Below are 21,089 nucleotides of genomic sequence, written 5' to 3'. Positions count from 1 at the left end.
AATCAAAATTGTATTGCATTGCAAAACTACACCAACAGAAACAAGTGTTACGTTAGAGACACGGGAAGCATTACACACCTCACATCCTCTTAGTCTCTCCTCCTCAGCCTTCATCTGCTCCTCCAGGAGTTGCTCAAATCTCCGAGCACCTTGAATGCCAGGTGTGATGGGTCTATAGATGAAAATGCACAAAGACAAATTTGTTGCGAAAAAACCTCACAAGCTCCACGAAAAACACCGCTAGACCATCAGCCTAATTCTCATGTTAATAATCTTAAGGGATCCCCCATGTATTTTCGCGTTCTGACCACGCGGCTCTTCCACCGCTCTGCCACATCGGTTAGACGACAACAAACTCCGCGAGGATCAAGCAACTACCGCTGCGGACGACCAAGGCAGGGAAGACTCTCAAACCACGCGAGCGAGGCTCTCGTAAGGCAACGGGTGCTGCATCGCATGTCTACACCGAGAAATATCCGGCTATAACAAAATAAAATATTCGCCGAGCAATTTCCAGACCTGCCGTCCGCGATCTCGTTGAGCGGATTCGCTCAGGAATACGCACGCGGCCACGGAGATGGAGACAAGCGAGCGAAGAAACGCGCAGAAACGCAAGAGGCCCGGTCGTACCTGTCCTCCGGGTGGACGGGAAGCGGCGAACGTTGTCGGTGGTCCTCCAATTCGCTCTGCTCGCTCGGCCATTGCTCGGGGCTCGACGCGCCGCGCGGGGAGTACCTGGAGCGCTCGAGAGAGATGCTTTCGTCGTCTGGTACGCTTTCACCTGAGCCACATGGAGGCGGGGAAATAAAAAAAAAATGAAAACGTCATCGGCGCCGTCACTTTCATTTTTTCGTGCATATGTTTACTTTCGACGCAGAGTAAATAACGAGCAACAAAAAAAGGGCCAACTTATAATGCAAGCTATTGATCAGACGATACATTATTTGTCTCACTTTAGAACACCGTATTCTACCATGTGCAGTTTAATTAGCGTGCGGCAGTGTTCTGATAAAAGGCTTTAGGTTTTGATTTAAAGCTTTCGTGACTGCAGGGATTCATATTCTTGGTTCTTTCGGTAAAGTGGGAAACAATAAAATAATAAAAATATAAAACAATAAAATTCTCACGACGTTTCGACTGCAACACAAGCAGTCGAAACGTCGTGAGAATTTAATTGTTTTATAGTCGGCTGCGACAGGAGCCCAGCATCCTGCAACTCACCTTCACCAGGAGAGCTGGGTTTATGGGCCTTCGCATGAACATCAGGCTGCTCGGGCCTCCCCATGCTCCCAAAGTGTTCCATTGGTGGAGGCTGTGATAGCTTCTTGCCAGCTCCTGTGTTGTTATCGAAATACAGAAAGCTGAATCTCGAAGGTACACTTTAAAGCGACACGCACGATAAAACAGAAATTACTGTACGGTTGTAGTGGGAAGTGAAACAGTGACTCCTTTGAAACTGCCCTGAAGAGGTGATGCCTGCTGATGTGAAGTCTATTGGTGCTTTTGGCAGCACAACAAATATAAAAAAAGCAAGTCTGGACTGTGGCCAACGTCAAAAATAAACATCTCATACAGGACCCTAAAGTCGAACCTCCCGGTTTAAACTTTCCACGGCGACAACGGTCGACCATCAACCCAATCAGGACCGGGCATGGCCGATGTGACCACTCGATGCACAAATGGCGCGTCGAAGATTCGGCGGCCTGCGAGTAGTGCGGCCAAGAATCCCAAACAATCGACTGCATCGTAAACACCCCACCACTGCTGCCGCCTTCACTCCTTGAAAGGAGGAACGGACGAGATCCACTCTGCGTCTGAACAGACGTTTGAGTGGATAACAAATCTAAAATTACATCTCTAAGCTGATATTAATCCATACCAAAGAAGATTTGTGAGAGCAGCAAGGCTCGCAAATGTGATTCTCGAACCCGAAGTTCAGCTAAGGGTCTAAAGTTATCGCCGTCCTTTCTGATAAAATGAGCACAGCTGAGGGAGGCCGCACTATTTGGTCAAAGAACGACAAGAGTGGTTGTCGTCTTTAAGTGCATTAGTCACACCACCTGACCACCCACCCAAAAAAAGAGAATTACTTAATCAGAATCTCTATTTATAGTGGAGGAATCTGATGAGCTATAAAGCTCTTTTTTTTTACAGTAGGGGCGGGTTAGAAAGTTACAACAATACAAAAACACGATAGGAGTTCTAGATTCGAAGCTTTCGTGACTGCAAGGATTCATACTCTTAGGTTTTATCGGTAAAGTCACGTAGGAAAAAATAAATAATACAAATTACAATAATATAATTAATAATAGAAATAAAATAATAAATCACGACGTTTCGGAGGCAACACAAGTTTCCGTCATCAGGTCGGACCGTCACAGCTAGATTTACTGTCTCAAGTGAGGCAAAATTCCAAGAGACAAGCTCTTAAATACAAGTTAAGGGGGGAGGAGGGGCTTATCTGAATGTGGTAGCCAATGAATGGAACGTGTTGGGAGGGTGGGCGGGGCTAAAAGAGAACAATAGGTGCACATGTTGTTGTACCCGGTGTTGGTTGACAATCCAAATACATAAAGGAGAGTACTGTTAAACGCTGGGGATGTCAACACTCGGTAAAGTAGAATAGTACCTGTCAAATAAGATGGTCCAAATATGTGTAGTTAAATCTTTTTTTTTTGTATAGTTAATAACATCTTTCCAATGATTACTCACTTTGTACCCATCATCACGATTGAGTGCAAAGTATAGGAAAGGTAAGATCCCAGGATCTCCAACAGAGATGAGCACTTTGCTACATTCATTTGGCCATGGGGCCACCTGTTTACACAGGGACTGCACACGCGAAAAATGCTAGAGGTTTTAAGAGATGAAGACTTTTTTCGTATTATTAATTTTGAACCCAAAGAAGAGGCGTCAGAGTGGATACATTCTGCATGTGCACAACATCCTCGGTCCAGCCACGAACTCCGAATTCGAACCACAACCTCTAATTCTCCCCCGAATGGGGGCCGATTAAAGTTACCCAGGTTCAACTACCCTGTAATGGTAGGGATAACGGTCGGTAGCAGTGGGGGGAAGATTGTATTTATGTTTACCTCTGTGGAGCCACGGTCCAGAAACCAAGTTGAGGACAGACATCTTCTCCTGCTGTAGCCGCTGCATCTGCTGCTGCTGGTGAGCCTGCCAAGCCTGCAGCTGTATGAGCACACGGTACAGCAGTTAACCTATGCAATTTCCCAATTGCTATGTTGAGTCGTTCAAGGCCATCAGTTAGACTGATGGCCTTAATCTAAGTTGTCTTGTGGTTGTTGTTGTTTGACTTGCATCCCACTGGGATTTTTGCACACAGTGTTGGTGTACGGTGCTTTTTCTGCAATATTTTGCTGTCTTTTCTTGGATTTTCTGTTTGCACATAGTCACTTTAAGATGTTTTCTTGTTCATGTTTTTAGTTTTTTGTTTGTTGCGGTTGCACCCGATTCAAGAGCCAAATGGCTCACAGGGCTATACCTAATAAATGAAACTTGAAACAAAAAAATCCATGACTTAACATAAAATAAAAAATGTCATCCCGCTGATGCCGACTAGGTCAGATTAGGTGGAAGGGAAGTGATTTCTGCCATCATTGGTGCGCCTAGGGTGTGACCGTTACGTCTGCATGTTAGTACAGCGATACTTTTGACTTTCGTCCACTTGACTTTCGTCGCTTCGCTCTTTCGGCCGTTTTCAATTATCACCACATTTCAAATTTCGTCCACGCGTCTTTCCTCTCGTCCGATTTCATCCCCAAACCTTCCACGCCGTTCGTGCCACGCGCCGTCTTTTTCGTTCAGACTTTGAATAGGAGTCGTTCAGTGAGCATCTCTTATATTTGTGTTTATTCATATATTATTAATACTGTACTTATTTCTGTGATTATACTGTTAACAGTTCATAGTTATTTTCGTGATAACAGTATAATATTCATACTGTGCTTATTTTTGTGATTATATTCACTGTAGTTATTTGCATGCACGTTTTTCGTTGGCCAAAATAAATTTGCCAGCTAAATAAAGGCTCTGCTTTGACATTCGTGCATCTTTGACATTCGTCCATGCTCTGGTCCCTAACCAGACGAAAGTGCAAGGTATTCCTGTCACCTGGTTCAATCGCAAGTGGTTTTGTGGATTGGACCCTGGCTCGGTGCCGACACAAGCACTATACACGCACCACTGAGATAATTAGCCACGTGAGCAAATTTGCATTTTGACAGCTAATCAACAGCAAGTTGATGGTGCAATGTAAGTAAACGGTACGTGGGTCAGGGGTAAAATGTCTCAGTGCACCTGCAGCAACTGCTGCTCCAGCACGGTCCCTCGACCGGTAGAGCTGAGAGCGACGGGGTCAAAGTGCGTAGTTCCCAGCATGCCCGGTGAGAACGGTGGCAGCAGCTGCATCTGTCGTGGGTCCTTTCCCGCCGCGACACGCTCGTCTGCCGCCAGGCAGGCGGGCCGCGGGTAACCTTCATCCTGCACGCAAAGGTACAACACACGTGTTGATTTCCACCTCAGTATTGTGAGCTTGCCTCTTAGCAGAACTACTAATTGCATGCAATGTAGCAAAAAACGGCTTGCACTGGGGTCCCACTGCCCTGCTGTTGGTGCAATTGGCCTGCATAGAGCTCATCTGTCTTGAGGTTTCTAGTTTGTACTTCACCCAGGGTCCCACACTCCGAACCCAGAGACCCCTTAATCGTCACTTTAAAAACGACAAAAGCATTGATGTGGTGCATCTCACAAGGATCAGAGGGATGGGGTTAGAATTTGGGAGATTAAATAACATTGAATATAATAGCAGTATTGGTCTCTGTATGTATATATCCATATACCCAGTGACTGCTTATGCTGCAGCCGCAAGCCTGGAAGTGGAGCCCAGGTTGGGTGCAACTCTGCAGTCTATGTCTTGATAAAATGGAGAGGTAGTGGATTTGGTATCATGCCAAACTCATGAGTAGAGGTGCTTTGTTTGATTACTGAGTTTTTGAGCCAGTTGGTCCAGCGTTGGGCATAGGTAGAGCCCACTTTTCACCCCTTGTTTACGTACGGTGCAAAATAAGTTCAACCAGAGCACAGACTAGATATTTTCTGACTTATCGCAATAACAACAATGAACCTACACTTAGATTGAAACAGAGCTATAGACGAAGCAGAATCTTACAAAACACACCAAGTAACTGCCCGGCAACGAGGTACACACACACCACTCCCGGGGCCCTCCTCCCTGTCCAAGCCACTATTAAAAATAATAATGATGCCATGTTGTGACGTGCCTCAAGAGTATTTACTCTCATAGACGGAGAACAACTCAGAGGTGCATGGAGGAACCACAAACAAGCAGGAAGGCAGCCACAAAATGGGCCTGCGCCAACAACTGCCCAAGCTCTGTGCTCCTCTATATAATAAGGTGTTATAGGGCAATTAATAAGTGTTTACATGTGGGAGGAAACCGGAGCAGCCAGAGAAAAGGCACGCATGCGAATGGGAAACACTCCATCCCATACAGAGGGAACAGTTGGAGTCCACATTTTTGCTGCACCGCATTCTCCTGGCGTGCCAGGGTATGGCACCTCCTCAAGGCCCACGGGAAGGGAGTTTTACGACATTTGTGCGAACCACCAAACCCGCGCTGCCTCAACAGTGCTCGATTACAGACCAATACCAATACCCGCCATTCGCCACTAGGTGACGGTGACGTCACCTCGGCACCTCTGCCAGGTGCACTTTAATTACATACCACGTGAGTAGCTACCACCGCTCGGCTAACCCACCCTTACAGTCACAGTGATCAACAGGTGTGCGCCACCACAGGAACACACTCACCTGTTGCGACATATCCCCGTACACCTGCGCTGTCGAGTCGAGGCTGCCCACGAGCATCGGTCGCAGGGGTTGAAAAATCTCGGGGCCATCGGGGTGAGCGGGACTGGAGCTCATCCGCCTCTCTTGCCGAGACCCAGCGAAGCGCGCCGGTGGAAGTGGCTCATCGAGCAGCACGCCGGCCCGCGCCGTGTCCACCACCTCCCAGCGCAGGAACGCCGCGCGCTCCACTTCGCCCGACATGGCCGCTGTTCCCGGGGCAGTCGGCACCAAACGTGGTTTTGTGGCGCTGTGGGCGACGGAGGACTCACTCGGTTATTGGTGCTTTTTAAACGTTATTGTCAAGTGCAGAACACGTACTCCCACTTTCTCCCGTGTGTCTTGCAAGCGTGGAAGAGTTGGACAAAAACCACTCCAGTTTCCTCTCGCTGAGGCCCTTCCGCCAGCAGTGGTTTGAGCAAGAGATGTCACGGCTGCACCTTTACCCTTGTTTTCCACGTGGGTAGATTATCAAGCGATGCAGAAGAACACCAATTTTGGTCCAAGTGTTGCTGTTCAAGCCGATCATTAATCCCTGATGTTCATCAGAAGCATTCCCAAAAAGCCGAGTCAAGTGTCGTGCGGCAACAGAGCGATGTCCCTTGGTGTTGTGTGACTTCCGAGCACATGTTGGAAGGCAGGGGTTATCGAACCAAATGACTACAGGGTCGTCAATGATTGGGGTCGTTGGCCAGGTCACATCAGCCACACCTTGCGTGCACTTGATGCTATCACACGGACAGATGACAACACAACGTATAAGATGATGTTGGCAAGCCACGGGGATGGCTGAATGACGACACTCCCAGCAAACTTGGAGTGTCAGTCTTCACAACAGAGTTAAGCAGGGAGCCAAACTTAATCTCAAGATTGTTTTCTTCCGGTAATTTAAACACTACGGATAAAATAAAAGACTCTTTACACACAAGACGACGGGCAACATTCAAAACACTTTAGTTCAGAGGAATGTGCACACGAAAAAAACACATAATAAACGTACAAACATAACGCAGCTTTAAATAGGTTCAAATAACTAAGAGAAAAATAGAGTATAGTAAAGCACACAATTGCATTTTACAATGTGGGAAATCAAAAGATGTCTCGCATCAGCAATCCATCACTGTTATTACTCGTCCTGCGTCCAGTGGTGTAAAAGCACAAATAACAAAAAGTTATTCAAGAACACTGCCTTAAGCTCATGTGCCATGAAGAAGGGCCATTGCTGGAAACGTTGCCGATTATATATTTGTTTTACCTTTAAAGCCACAGTGTTATTTGATGAACGTGTTGGGATTTGCCCTCATAATGGAAGTACCTTCACAATCATTACCACCACCATCGCAAACAATAATTACCACCAACACCATCATCATAAATGTAACGCCTGCCGGCTACTGCCACCTTTGCGATCACTCCTTGCTAACTACACACAGAAGTTCGCTGTGAGCGGGAGGAAAGGTCACACGGATAATAGGAGTTTATAATTTCCATTGAATCGATGGTCTGCGATTAATAATTTGGTTCAACACGTATGCCTTCACGACCAATATTATGCATGATAAAGATTTTGTGGGTTACGCGTTCTAACCAAAAACAAAAACTTTATCATGAATATATTTATTTACTAACCACGTTTGCCGAGCACCGGCACCATCAACTTTCTGAACCGCCCCTACTCGACATCTGTGAAAAGAGCTTCATAGCTCATCGGATTCCTCCAGGATAAATAACGATTCTTGATTCCGTGAAGGACCAAGGGGGAATTCCGAAGTCGATCTTCACACGGGAAGAGAGCGGTGAGAGTCAGTGTGGCGAGTGGGGAGCGGTGGTGCAGTGGTTAGCGCGCTCCACTACGAACCCGGTGACCCGGGTTCAATTCCCGCTCACGGCCAACACCAGTGACGATTATCTGAACCGGTCCTGGGCCTCCCCAAGGTCGACTCAGCCTCAAATGAGAACATGTTGCTGTGTGTAAACATCGCTACGAGAGAGACAAAGGCGGTCGGGCGTGGTGCTGGCCCACTCACCCCCTCGTGTGCCGTGCCGGCCTTCATAGGTTCTGCTCGCTAGCAGCACTTGCCCCTACAGTCTGTTCCAGGCTACACGGGGGATCTTTGTCTTTGTTGAGTGGGTGGGCGAGTTTGGTGTCGTGAACCTGCAGTCAGCCCCCCTGGGTGACACCGCAGGCATCAAGGGGGTCAAGTTCACGGCAAATCGTAACCAAAAGAGCAGCGACGGTGACCGACTGGGACTGAGCACGTGAGTGCTGGATCATCAATCAACCCGTTGGATATAAACGACGTTCCAGGCAACCGACCAAATTCCTTCCAACGACACAAGAAATGCGTGTGAAGTTGGTTATTGCCCGAAACACACGTGTGTTGTTGAGTTGTTGTTGTTGTTTGTGTACCGTAGCCAACGCAGAATCACAACAACAAAAACAACAGCAGCAGCAATTGCTAGAAATCAGCAGGGATTGTGTCTGGTGATAGGTGCCGGCGTGAAGTGTGTTAGGAGCATGTGTTAGTGTGTTAGTAGCATGTGTTATTCATGCCTTCGTGTGTCCCTGTACTAATGTGTTAGTGTGATTGTGTGTAATGTGTCAGTAACGTTTCTCCCCTCCCTTCGTACTCATTGACATGTAAATGTTTTCCCTACCCCCTCTCTCTCTCTGCCTCCGCCCCCCTCTGTCTATTTAAGGCCACTTGTTTCTTTCGGTAAAGTCACGTAGAAGGGAAGTAATAAAATAATAAAAATAAAACATAATAAAACAATTCTCACGACGTTTCGGCTACAACGCAAGCAGCCGTCTTCAGGTGAAGAATGAGACACTACCAAACTAGGAGCTTATATATAAGCTGCATTGGGGGTTGAAGAGCGCCTTAACAAAAAGAATGTGCATGTGAAGAGGGATTTAGCATATTCATGGAAAATGCGTAGGCGTTGGGCGGGGGGGTGTCAAAGTCATATTATGCCCATGCATTATGCAGGATCAGCAGCAACCAAGGGGGGTGCAGGGATTAGCAGTAACAAAGGAAAGGAATGTTAATGATATGTAGCTGCAGTTACTCAACAACACCGTAGAAAACTAAAGTATAAACTACATAAAAAACTAAAGTATAAACTGCATCGCACCATCAGTATACTTACTATACTCTATAATAAGCTGAGTTACTAACAGCAAGTAATACATTACATTAGGGTGTGTAGAATAATACATAGTGTGATATTAAATGTATAAGATATAGGTTGGTTTACAGCAATACAGTATATAATTTAATGTTGGGTTTATCTATGGCAGTATATAGTACGGTATATGCTCGTGTGATGTAAGAGAATAAGGTTTAGATGGAAGCATATTATAGAATTTTTACGAGGTAAAATTGTAATGTATTACTTGCTGTTAGTAACTCAGCTTATTATAGAGTATAGTAAGTATACTGATGGTGCGATGCAGTTTATACTTTAGTTTTTTATGTAGTTTATACTTTAGTTTTCTACGGTGTTGTTGAGTAACTGCAGCTACATATCATTAACATTCCTTTCCTTTGTTACTGCTAATCCCTGCACCCCCCTTGGTTGCTGCTGATCCTGCATAATGCATGGGCATAATATGACTTTGACACCCCCCCGCCCAACGCCTACGCATTTTCCATGAATATGCTAAATCCCTCTTCACATGCACATTCTTTTTGTTAAGGCGCTCTTCAACCCCCAATGCAGCTTATATATAAGCTCCTAGTTTGGTAGTGTCTCATTCTTCACCTGAAGACGGCTGCTTGCGTTGTAGCCGAAACGTCGTGAGAATTGTTTTATTATGTTTTATTTTTATTATTTTATTACTTCCCTTCTACGTGACTTTACCGAAAGAAACAAGAAGATGTCAGTAACGTGTTGGTGTTTTAGTAGTGTGTTCGTGTGCAGTGTGTCAATAACGTGCGTGTGTGTAGTTTGTAAGTAACTGTGTGTAAATGTGTCAGTGTGCAATTGTATAGTGTAACAATGTGTTAGTAATGTGTAGTGTAGTGTGTTAACGTGTGCAGTGTGTCCGTCTGTAATGTGTCGTGTTCGTAGTAGTGTATTAGTAGTGTAGTGTGTTAGTGTAGTGTGTTATTAGTGTGTTGTTAGTAGTGTAGTGTGTTGTTAGTGTTAGTGGTGTAGTGTGTTAGAGTTGTTAGTAGTAGTGTGTTGTTAGTGTGTTAGTGGTGTAGTGTGTTAGAGTTGTTAGTAGTGTAGTGTGTTGTTTGTGTTGTTAGTAGTGTAGTGTGTTAGTGTTGTTAGTAGTAGTGTGTTGGTAGTGTGTTAGTAGTGGTGTGTTAGTATTGGTGTTTTGTTATGAGTGGTGTGTTGTTAGTAGTGTCGTGTGTTAGTGGTGTAGTGCGTTGTTAGTAGTGTGTTGTTAGTAGTGTAGTGTCAGTAGTGGTGTGTTGTGAATGATGTGTTAGTAGTGTGTTGTAAGTGTGTTAGTAGTGTATTAGTGGTGTATGAGTAGTGGTGTATGAGTAGTGGTGTGTTAGTAGTGTATTAGTAGTAGTGTATTAGTGGTGTAGTGTTAGTCGTAGTGTATGAGTGGTGTAGTGTATTAGTAGTAGTGTGTTAGTAGTGTAGTGGATTAGTAGTAGTGTATTATTAGTATTGTTAGTGGTGTATTAGTAGTGTAGTGTGTTAGTAGTAGTGTATTAGTGTATGAGTGGTGTATTAGTGGTGTATTAGTGGTGGTGTGTTAGTAGTAGTGTATTAGTAGTGTATGAGTAGTGTATTAGTGTATGAGTGGTGTATTAGTAGTGTATGAGTGGTGTGTTGTTGTTAGTGGTGTATTAGTGGTGTATGAGTAGTGTGTTAGTGGGTTATGAGTAGTGGTGTGTTAGTAGTGTATTAGTAGTGGTGTATGAGTGGTGTATTAGTGGCGTAGTGTATTAGTAGTAGTGTGTTAGTGGTGTATGAGTGGTGTAGTGTTAGTAGTGGTGTATTAGTGATGTAGTGTATTAGTAGTAGTAGTGTATGAGTGGTGTATTAGTGTTGTATTAGTGGTGTAGTGTATTAGTAGTAGGAGTGTATTAGTGGTGTATGAATAGTGTAGTAGTGGTGTATGAGTGGTGTGTTGTTAATGTATTAGTGTATTATTGCGATGGTGGTGTTAGTGTATTAGTAGTAGTAGTGTATTAGTAGTGTAGTAATGTATGAGTGGTGGTGTTAGTGTATTAGTAGTAGTAGTGTATGAGTGGTGTATTGTTAGTGTATTAGTAGTAGTGTATTAGTAGTGGTGTATGGGTGGTGTATGAGTGGTGTGTTAGTAGTAGTGTATTAGTGGTGTGTTAGTGGTGTATTGTTAGTGTATTAGTAGTGTATTAGTGGTGTATGGGTGGTGTATTGTTAGTGTATTAGTGGTGTATGAGTAGTGTGTTAGTAGTGGTGTATTAGTGGTGTATGAGTGGTGTGTTAGTGGTGTATGAGTGGTGTGTTGTTAGTGTATTGTTAGTGTATTAGTAGTGTAGTAGTGTATGAGTGGTGTGTTGTTGTGTTCGTACCTCGCGTCCGCCACCCAGCTACGAAGATGCCGCCTTTCGCTCCCGCCGCGTGACGTCACCGCGCACCGCCTCCCGCCGCGTGACGTCACCGCGGACCGCCTCCCGCCGCGTGACGTCACCGCGCACCGCCTCCCGCCGCGTGACGTCACCGCGCACCACCTCCCACCGCGTGACGTCAACACGCACAACCTCCCGCTGCGTGACGTCACCGCGCACCGCCTCCCGCCGCGTGACGTCACCGCGCACCGCCTCCCGCCGCGTGACGTCACCGCGCACCACCGGGCGCCGAGCGGCGTCGCCTCGCCCCTGTACCGCGTGACGTCACCACGCACCGGCGCTTTAGACAAAGGTCCCCCGTGTAGCCTGTGACAGACTGTTGGGGCAAGTGCACCTGGCCTGGCACACGAGGGGAGTGGGTGGCCAGCAACCCCGCCCGGCCGCCTTTGTCTCCCCAGTGGCGACGTTTTTTTTACACACCCGGACTGGGTACCCGTTTGAGGCTGAGTCGACCTAGGGGTTGAATGTATAATCGTCGCGGGTGTTGGTGGCCGTGATCTTGAGCCGCGAGGTTCGCAGCGCTTCCCGTGAGCTTCACCAACAAAGGGGCCGCCCATAAATGACGTCACGCACCTAGGGGGGGGGGTGAGACATTTGTGACGATGTGTGACGAGGGGGGGGGGGTGAGAAATGTGACGTCACATCAAAATGCGCAACTTTAAATAAATATAGACAACACGTTCTACTTAATTAAATAGACTTTTTAATAAATGCTTTCTTCTACAACATCAGAGTGCAGCGCCACATTAAATACGCACTACAATGACAATAGTTAAAGCGATTTGAAGCATGTTTTATTTTTTTGGGGGGGCAGAGCTTTGTGACGTCATATTTGAGGGGGGTCTGACTTTTTGTGACGCCGTGTGACGAGAGGGGGGGGGGTCAAAAATCGTCCAAAATCGCGTGACGTCATTTATGGACGGCCTCTGAGGCTGCGTTGACTGGGTCACGTGGCCCGCACCGCTCAAGACCACCGCGTGGCCAAGCAACGGCGGTGGGTAAACCAAGAAAACAACGATAATTCTAGATTTGAAGCTTTCGTGACTGCAATGATTCATATTCTTAGGTTTTTTCGGTAAAGTCACGTAGGTAAAAAACATTAAAAAGTAAAATAAAATAAAAATCACGACGTTTCGGAGGCAACACAAGCTTCCGTCTTCAGGTGGTACCGTCACAGCCACGACAGCTGTATCAAGTAAATGAGAGATTGCAGAAGCTACCACTCCGTATATATAATGGTTGGAGAAGGTGGTGGGGCAAGGGCCGCATACTTTTATTAATATGGTAAGGTGAGGCTTGAGACTAAGAATAGACTGCATAACAAAGGCTGAGCCTTTGTTAAGAGGATAACAAAATATCGAATTCGGTAAAAAAAAAATCCGCAGCAGCAAACTCAATACTCTTAGGTTTTTTCTGTAAATTCACGTCGGTAAAAAATAAGTAAATAATAAAATAATAGAAATAAAATTAGTATTAGCAAATAATAAAATAATATTGATAATAATGGCGATAAAAGAATATTTTTTATCTATTATTTATATTATTTTATTATAGTAAAGTAATATAAAAAATATAAATAAAATACTTATTTTCGATTATTATCAATATTACTTTATTATTTACTTATTTTTACCTACGTGACTTTACCGAAAAAACCCCAAGAGTATGAATCCTTGCAGTCACGAAAGCTTCAACTGTAGAAGCAAATTTCGATTTAAAGCTTTCGTGACTGCAGGGATTCATCTTCTTGGTTCTTTCGGTAAAGTCACGTAGAAGGGAAGTAATAAAATAATAAAAATAAAACATAATAAAATAAAATAATTCTCACGACGTTTCGGCTACAACGCAAGCAGCCGTCTTCAGGTGAAGAATGAGACAATGCCAAGCTAGGAGCTTATATATAAGCTGCGTTGGAGGTGGAAGAAAGAGCGCCTTAACAAAAGAATGTGCATATGAAGAGGAATTTAGCATATTCATGGGAAATGCGTAGGAGGTGGGCGGGGGGGTTTCAAAGTCATATTATGCCCATGCATTATGCAGGATCAACAGCACCAAGGGGGGGGTGCAGGGATTAGCAGTAACAAAGGAAAGGAATGTTAATGATATGTAGCTGCAGTTACTCAACAACCACGTAGAAAACTAAAGTATAAACTACATAAAAAAACTAAAGTATAAATAGCATAGCACCATCAGTATACTTACTATACTCTACACTAAGCTGAGTTACTAACAGCAAGTAATACATTACAATTCTACGTCGTAAAAATGATATAATATGCTTCCATCTAAACTTTATTCTATTGCATCACACGAGCATATACCGTACTATATACTGCCAACATTAAATTATATACTGTATTGCTGTAAACCAACCTATATCTTATACATTTAATATAACACTATGTATTATTCTACCCACCCTAATGTGTGTCGAAATGGTTTATTACGTCCTTCCAATGATTGCTAAGCCAGAATCCATCTTCTCGGTTAAAATTGTCTCTGTGTTTGTATATGTGGATCGCCTCATGAACGAATCTCTCATGATAGCCAGATGGCTTGCAGAGAACCTCTGAAATCCTACGGCCTTTCACTGGAAAAACCACCTCTGCGGTACTAAACTCTACTGACCTGGTATCGACAATCAAGGGGATTGCCCTGTCCCCAGACGACCTGCTTGTCAGTTTTGATGTGGTTTCCTTATTCACCAAGGTTCCTGTACCTGATACCATCGCAATCATTGAAGACTTGGTTCATCATGGACTGAATGCTGGGGTACCCCCCCTGGTGAGACACTGCTTAACCAATACATACTTCACCTGGAATGAAACTTTCTACAAGCAAACTGAGGGCACCCCAATGGGCTCCCCCCTATCTCCGGTTGTAGCCAACATCTTCATGGAGAAATTTGAGACGGACGCCATCCAGACTGCCACTCTACGCCCGACCTTATGGAAGAGGTACGTAGACGACACTTTTGTCATCTGGCCACATGGCCGTGCTGCTCTAGACCAATTTCTCGACCACATCAACTCCATACACCCAGCCATCAGATTCACCATGGAAGTCGAAAAAGATGGCAAGCTACCCTTTTTGGATGTCCTAATCAAAAGGAGACCTGATGGTTCAGTGAGCCACTCTGTCTACAGGAAAGCCACCCATACGGATGCTTATCTAAAACCGGATTCCCACCACCATCCATCCCAGAATAATTCCCTCATCAAGACTCTATATCATAGAGCCCAATGCATCTCCGACCATGAACACATTGCCAGTGAACTCAAACACGTACGCCAAGCTCTTAAGGCTAATGGTTACTCCGACTACACAATCCGCAAAGCCATCACTCCAACCATCAAGAAGGATCCTGTTGAGGAGCCTTTCAAGACCATCACCTTACCCTACATTGCTGGGGTCACAAAAAATATCTCCAAAATCCTGATTAAACACAAGATCCAGGTCCGATTCAACACAGTACATAAAATCCGTGATCTGGTACCGTCTGTAAAAGATGTGGTTCCAGACATACAGTACCCTGGCGTCTACAAACTAAGTTTCCTCTGTGGTAGCAGTTACATTGGGGAAACCAAACGACATGTCTCGGACTGCATCCGTGAACATAAAGCTGACCTGAAACACGGTAGGACAAACACCTCAGCCGTGGCAGATCACTGTTACAACTCAGTGGGCTCACATGATATTGACTTCTCCAAGACAGAGGTTCTCTGCAAGCCATCTGGCTATCATGAGAGATTCGTTCATGAGGCGATCCACATATACAAACACAGAGACAATTTTAACCGAGAAGATGGATTCTGGCTTAGCAATCATTGGAAGGACGTAATAAACCATTTCGACACACATTAGGGTGGGTAGAATAATACATAGTGTTATATTAAATGTATAAGATATAGGTTGGTTTACAGCAATACAGTATATAATTTAATGTTGGCAGTATATAGTACGGTATATGCTCGTGTGATGCAATAGAATAAAGTTTAGATGGAAGCATATTATATAATTTTTACGACGTAGAATTGTAATGTATTACTTGCTGTTAGTAACTCAGCTTAGTGTAGAGTATAGTAAGTATACTGATGGTGCTATGCTATTTATACTTTAGTTTTTTATGTAGTTTATACTTTAGTTTTCTACGTGGTTGTTGAGTAACTGCAGCTACATATCATTAACATTCCTTCCTTTGTTACTGCTAATCCCTGCACCCCCCCTTGGTGCTGTTGATCCTGCATAATGCATGGGCATAATATGACTTTGAAACCCCCCCGCCCACCTCCTACGCATTTCCCATGAATATGCTAAATTCCTCTTCATATGCACATTCTTTTGTTAAGGCGCTCTTTCTTCCACCTCCAACGCAGCTTATATATAAGCTCCTAGCTTGGCATTGTCTCATTCTTCACCTGAAGACGGCTGCTTGCGTTGTAGCCGAAACGTCGTGAGAATTATTTTATTTTATTATGTTTTATTTTTATTATTTTATTACTTCCCTTCTACGTGACTTTACCGAAAGAACCAAGAAGATGTAGAAGCAAACTCAATGTTTCGAAGAGCCGCGATGGACTGCGGCGAATACGAGACGGGCACGTCCTTTTGATCGAATTAACGTCACGAAGCAGTCCTTTTTTAAAGAGCCTCAGGTTGCTGACCATTTGGGGGCCGTCCATAAATGACGTCACACGATTTTGGATGATTTTTGACCTCCCCCCCCCCTCGTCACACGGCGTCACAAAATGTCAGACCCCCCCCCCCTGAAATATGACGTCACAAAGCTCTGCCCCCCCCCCCCCAAAAAAAAAAAACAAATAAACATGCTTCAGTCAAATATACAACAAATTCTTAAGATTTTTTTAAAGATTTAAAGCTTTCGTGACTGCAGGGATTCATCTTCTTGGTTCTTTCGGTAAAGTCACGTAATATGACTTTGAGACCCCCCCCACCACCTACACATTCCACAAGTAGTGACTAAACCCATATCTGCATTTTCCATAAATATGCAAAATTAATCTGTTGATATGTAAATCCCTTTGTCAAGGCGCTCTCTTCTAACCCAACTTAAATAAACGCTGCCAAGCCTGGTGGTGTTCATTCAGACGCTGTCTTTCTGTCAGCCCTGTTCTTCACCTGAGGACGGCTGCTTGCGTTGTGGCCGAAACGTCGTTGTATTTGATTGTTTAATTATTTTTTATTTTATTATTTCCCTTCTACGTGACTTTACCGAAAGAACCAAGAAGATACATTCTTAAGACTTGTTTCAAGAGAGAACCTGTCAATGTTTCATATTAAGTGATCACCCTCCCTGTCTAGTTCAAGACCCCACCTCTCCTCCCTGGCCCACCCTTCCCCTCCATCCCGAGGTACCCACCGTAATTCCCGGACCCACTCACCTCCTTCCACATACCCCATCCCTACTCACCGCATCACTTTTAGTAGCCACCCTCATTGTGCCACTCGTAAAACCTTCTTATTGGTTCTTTCGGTAAAGTCACGTAGAAGGGAAGTAATAAAATAATAAAAATAAAACATAATAATGTTTTATTTTATTATGTTTTATTTTTATTATTTTATTACTTCCCTTCTACGTGACTTTACCGAAAGAACCAAGAAGATGAATCCCTGCAGTCACGAAAGCTTTAAATCGTAAAACCTTGTTAAGCGCCTTGGATTAAAGCGCTATATGAATATAAGATTACTATGTTTTCCAGTTAAGTAATTTGCGGGTAAATGTTTTCACATTTGGACCATGACGCCACGGCATCTTAAACGTCCAATGCGAAGCAGACGCCACGTATGATATTAATTTCGATAGGTAGATTCCCGCAGTATTAACCAGGGCGGTCACTGGATTCGAACCTGTGACCCTCTGCAACAATCGGCGAACACCATATCGCTCGCCTCGTGGCATTGCTGCACTGGCAGGGTGCGGTTTCCATTTGCACGACATAGAATTGTAATGTATGACTTACTGTTAGTAGCTCAGCTTATTGGAGAGTATATTTATTATATTGATGATACTGATGTAGTTTATATTTTAGTTTTTTTACGTGGTGGTTTAGCTGCTGCAGCTCGTTACTATTAAATTTCCTTCCCTTTATTACTGCTAACCCTACTCCCTCCCTTTGATGCTGCTAATCCTACATAATGCACGGGCATAATATGACTTTGAGACCCCCCCCCCCACCTCCTACGCATTCCACAAGTAGTGACTAATCCCATATCTGCATTTTCCGTAAATATGATAAATTCCTCTGATGATATGCAAATTCCTTTGTCAAGGCGCCCTTCCTCCCCTAACCCAGCTTAAATATACGCTGCCAAGCTTGGTGGTGTTCATTCAGACGCTGTCTTTCCGACAGACCTGTTCTTCACCTGAGGACGGCTGCTTGCGTTGTGGCCAAAACGCCGTGAGAATTGTATTTTATTATGTTTTATGTTTATTATTTTATTATTTCCCTTCTGCGTGACTTTACCGAAAGAACCAAGAAGGTGCGAAAGAAGTTCAGGTCCGTATGTGGTGAGTCAGGCGTCATACGCCGTCACCACGACTGGTTATAGGCAGCGCCAGCCATGGGTCAACAGGGGGCAGTAGCGGCTCCCTCCTGTACCAAGTAGGACCCGTGGGTCAGGCAACCTGGAGGTGGACACTCCAGGCCCCCAGTAGGGGCTGGGGGATTAGGGGCCGTCCATAAATGACGTCACGCGATTTTGGACGATTTTTGACCCCCTCCCCCCATCGTCACAGCGTCACAAAGTCAGACCCTCCTCAAATATGACGTCACAAAGCTCTGCCCCCCCTCCCCCCCAAAAAATGCTTCAAATCGATGTAAACTATTGTCATTGTAGTGCGTATTTAATGTGGCGCTGCACTCTGATGTAGCAGAATTTTTATTTATTAAAAAGTCGATTGAATTAAGTAGAACGTGTTGTCTATATTTAAAGTTGCGCATTTTGATGTGACGTCACATTTCTCACCCCCCCCCCTCGTCACACATCGTCACAAATGTCTAACCACCCCCCCCCCTCCGCCAGGTGCATGACGTCATTTATGGACGGCCCCCAATGATGAACGGAACGAAGTGATCCGTCTTCCCCTCGAACGCGTTCTCTCATTTGGCTGCCAATTCAATCACGATTCTCGTCTATTGCCCTGTCCAAGCCCAACGTTTCCAAGCAGTGAATTTATGATGTCTGTGCTGTGCGTTTGTGCCTCGTCCCGGATGTTCCTGGCAGTGGCGATGCACGCCAGAGGTCGCAACCGGGTACCCGATACCCGTACCCTACCCGATACCTGGCTACCCGTACCCGTTTGCGACCCTGGTGCGGCTGGGTACGGGTACGGGTAGACCGTGAGTCACTGGTAACTGTTTGTCACTCATTTCCCAACGTCTTGTCTCTTCTCACAATTCAAGTTCCTAGAATCAACCCACCCGCGCCTGCAATATGGCTTCATCCCAGAGGTCGCAATCAGGTACGGATACCCGTTTGCGACCCTGGTGCGGCCGGGTACGGGTACGGGTAAGGAATCAAAACCCGTTTGCGACCTCTGATGCACGCCGATAGTCCAGCACGGCGGAGGTGAGGGTTGATGGGTCCCACAAATGTTGTGGGCATCCAGGAGACATGGCTTCATTTTGGTGATTTCGAGAACGTTTTTTGGTTTGGCCATGTTTGTTTGTTGGAGTACGGAGTTCGACTGATGGCCTTAATCTAAGTTGTGGTCAGTGGCGGCTCCTGCAAAATCTCTCAGGGGGGGCAAATGTCTGGATGATTGATAAGGATAAGGTCCACCCATGCAAAGGATAAATTAACAGCTTAAGCATGTAAAGGCAACTTCACTTCTTAATATTAATGAAAAATAAAGTGACTCTTACAATACATCTTGTTTGTTTCTATACTCACTATTAATACAATCCACTCATGTTTATTTTATTAAAGATTCCACTAGGTGGCGACAAATAATTTTGTTGGATGAAACGTGCTTACGTATGATGACGTAAGCACGTTAGTGCGAGCCCTCCCGGAAGCCATAGAGAATGCATTGCAGCGCCCCCCGTTCGAAAAAAAACATCTTTGAATGTAAGTCTATGGGACCACTCGGGGCGATTCTCAGCCGGAGGGAAATCGCCCAAAAAGAGGCGGTACTCCACAGAACGTAGCATGACGCTGATTGGACTATATCCAGAGGCACAGTGACGGCTAGCGTGACTCTGTGGTTGAATGACATTGGTGGTGCGTCGCCCAATCGCCCTAATGAAGAAACCGCCCCTGGTTGTGGTTGTTGTTTGACTTGCATCCCACTGGGATTTTTGCACACAGCGTTGGTGTACGGTGCTTTTTCTGCAATATTTTGCTGTTTTTTCTTGGATTTTGTTTGCACATAGTCACATTCACTTTAAGATGTTTTCTTGTTCATGTTTTTGTTTGTTGCGGTTGCACCCGATTCAAGAGCCGAATGGCTCACATGTCTATACCAAATAAATGAAACTGAAAACTGAAATGCCCTGGCTTGCCATGAGAAGGCGGTACAGAGAAACGTGGACTAATCCCCCATCCGTGTTTCTTCTGGATGATGGTGTTCCCCTCGTGCGCGCGTAGGGTTTCTCCCGGGTGCTGCAGTTTGGCCAATTGTTGGCACCAGCTCGCTTTGTCTGCGCTTCCTGGCGCCTCCCGAGTCTTCGAGGGGGGCATAAACTGTGCACACTGCTGTACAAGGTAGTTCATAATACACCACACATGCTGTGTTGGTGTAATTAGAGGCATGCATGCAGGCAGACATGCATAGACCAATGCCTGATTACGAACGATACATGCATAGGGTTCACAACAAATTCCTGCGGAGGGAGCTGGTCGGAACGTTGGGTTGCTAATCCCGTGGGCTGGTGTAACCAGGAGGTTCCTACCAGTATAACACTGTATGTGTAGGGGTGTTACCGGTGGGCAAATAAACACACAAGGGGTGTTTGCGCCCGCACACATAAGGGTGCCTACATCCACGTCCGCAACGGTTAGCCCTGGGGGGCTGTGGTGGCGCTGTGATCCCCCACAGCCCCACCCCTCGGGGGGGAGTTGCTATATAAGGCGGGGAGCCGGTGGGCTCGAGGTCGAGTGTTGCAGCTTAACCAGCGAAGATCGAAGGCCAGCAGAATAGGCCCAGGGACTCCGCTGGCTCGCTGTCCTTCTAAGGACCGACCAGGGCAAGCCAGTGGCGCGGCCCTGAGAGCCCAGATCCGATGCTCTTGTAAGAGCCGGTCTGGTTGGCTAAGGGTGCCGAGATCCGAGCTTGACCAGGGCCGGATCAGCTAGCCTCCCCTAACTCTCTAGTGGAGGACCCGGGAGCAGACTAGCCGGGGTTAGCGCTAGTGGTGTCTCTTTGTTAGACGGGTGAAGGGGCCGCTACCCCTTCAAGAGCTGTATTATTCCCCCGGTGTGTAAATAAATAAGTGTGCCTCCGACTACGTCGTCTATGTCTCCTTGAACGCACTACATATGTAGGCTTACAATAGCAAAATATCAACTTTCTTGCTATCCCAATAGATGAAAATTAGGTAAAGGCGCAGTCCTCGAAATGTCTTGCTTATGCCACTGCCAGCGGAAGGG

At 45.4% G+C, this 21,089-nt stretch overlaps 1 protein-coding gene across 1 annotated transcript in view; it reads right to left on the bottom strand.

The window, feature by feature from the left end:
• Nucleotides 1-11,540, bottom strand: part of LOC133354534 (centromere protein J-like) — a 34,633-nt gene extending 23,093 nt beyond the window's left edge. Inside the window, exons 1-7 of the mRNA XM_061571435.1 lie at nt 11,421-11,540; nt 5,857-6,142; nt 4,324-4,506; nt 3,096-3,195; nt 1,222-1,335; nt 631-781; nt 79-172 (exon numbers count right to left, since the gene is read on the bottom strand). Coding sequence (XP_061427419.1) covers nt 79-172; nt 631-781; nt 1,222-1,335; nt 3,096-3,195; nt 4,324-4,506; nt 5,857-6,096 — 882 coding nt within the window. The 5' untranslated portion in view covers nt 6,097-6,142; nt 11,421-11,540. The remainder of the gene's footprint in view (nt 1-78; nt 173-630; nt 782-1,221; nt 1,336-3,095; nt 3,196-4,323; nt 4,507-5,856; nt 6,143-11,420) is intronic.
• Nucleotides 11,541-21,089: the final 9,549 nt, after the last annotated feature.

This window comes from Lethenteron reissneri, chromosome 6 (genome assembly GCF_015708825.2).
Source record: "Lethenteron reissneri isolate LAM-NWPU_2019-01 chromosome 6, ASM1570882v1, whole genome shotgun sequence".
NCBI lineage: Eukaryota > Metazoa > Chordata > Hyperoartia > Petromyzontiformes > Petromyzontidae > Lethenteron > Lethenteron reissneri.
This window is presented reverse-complemented; position numbering and strand designations above follow the sequence as displayed.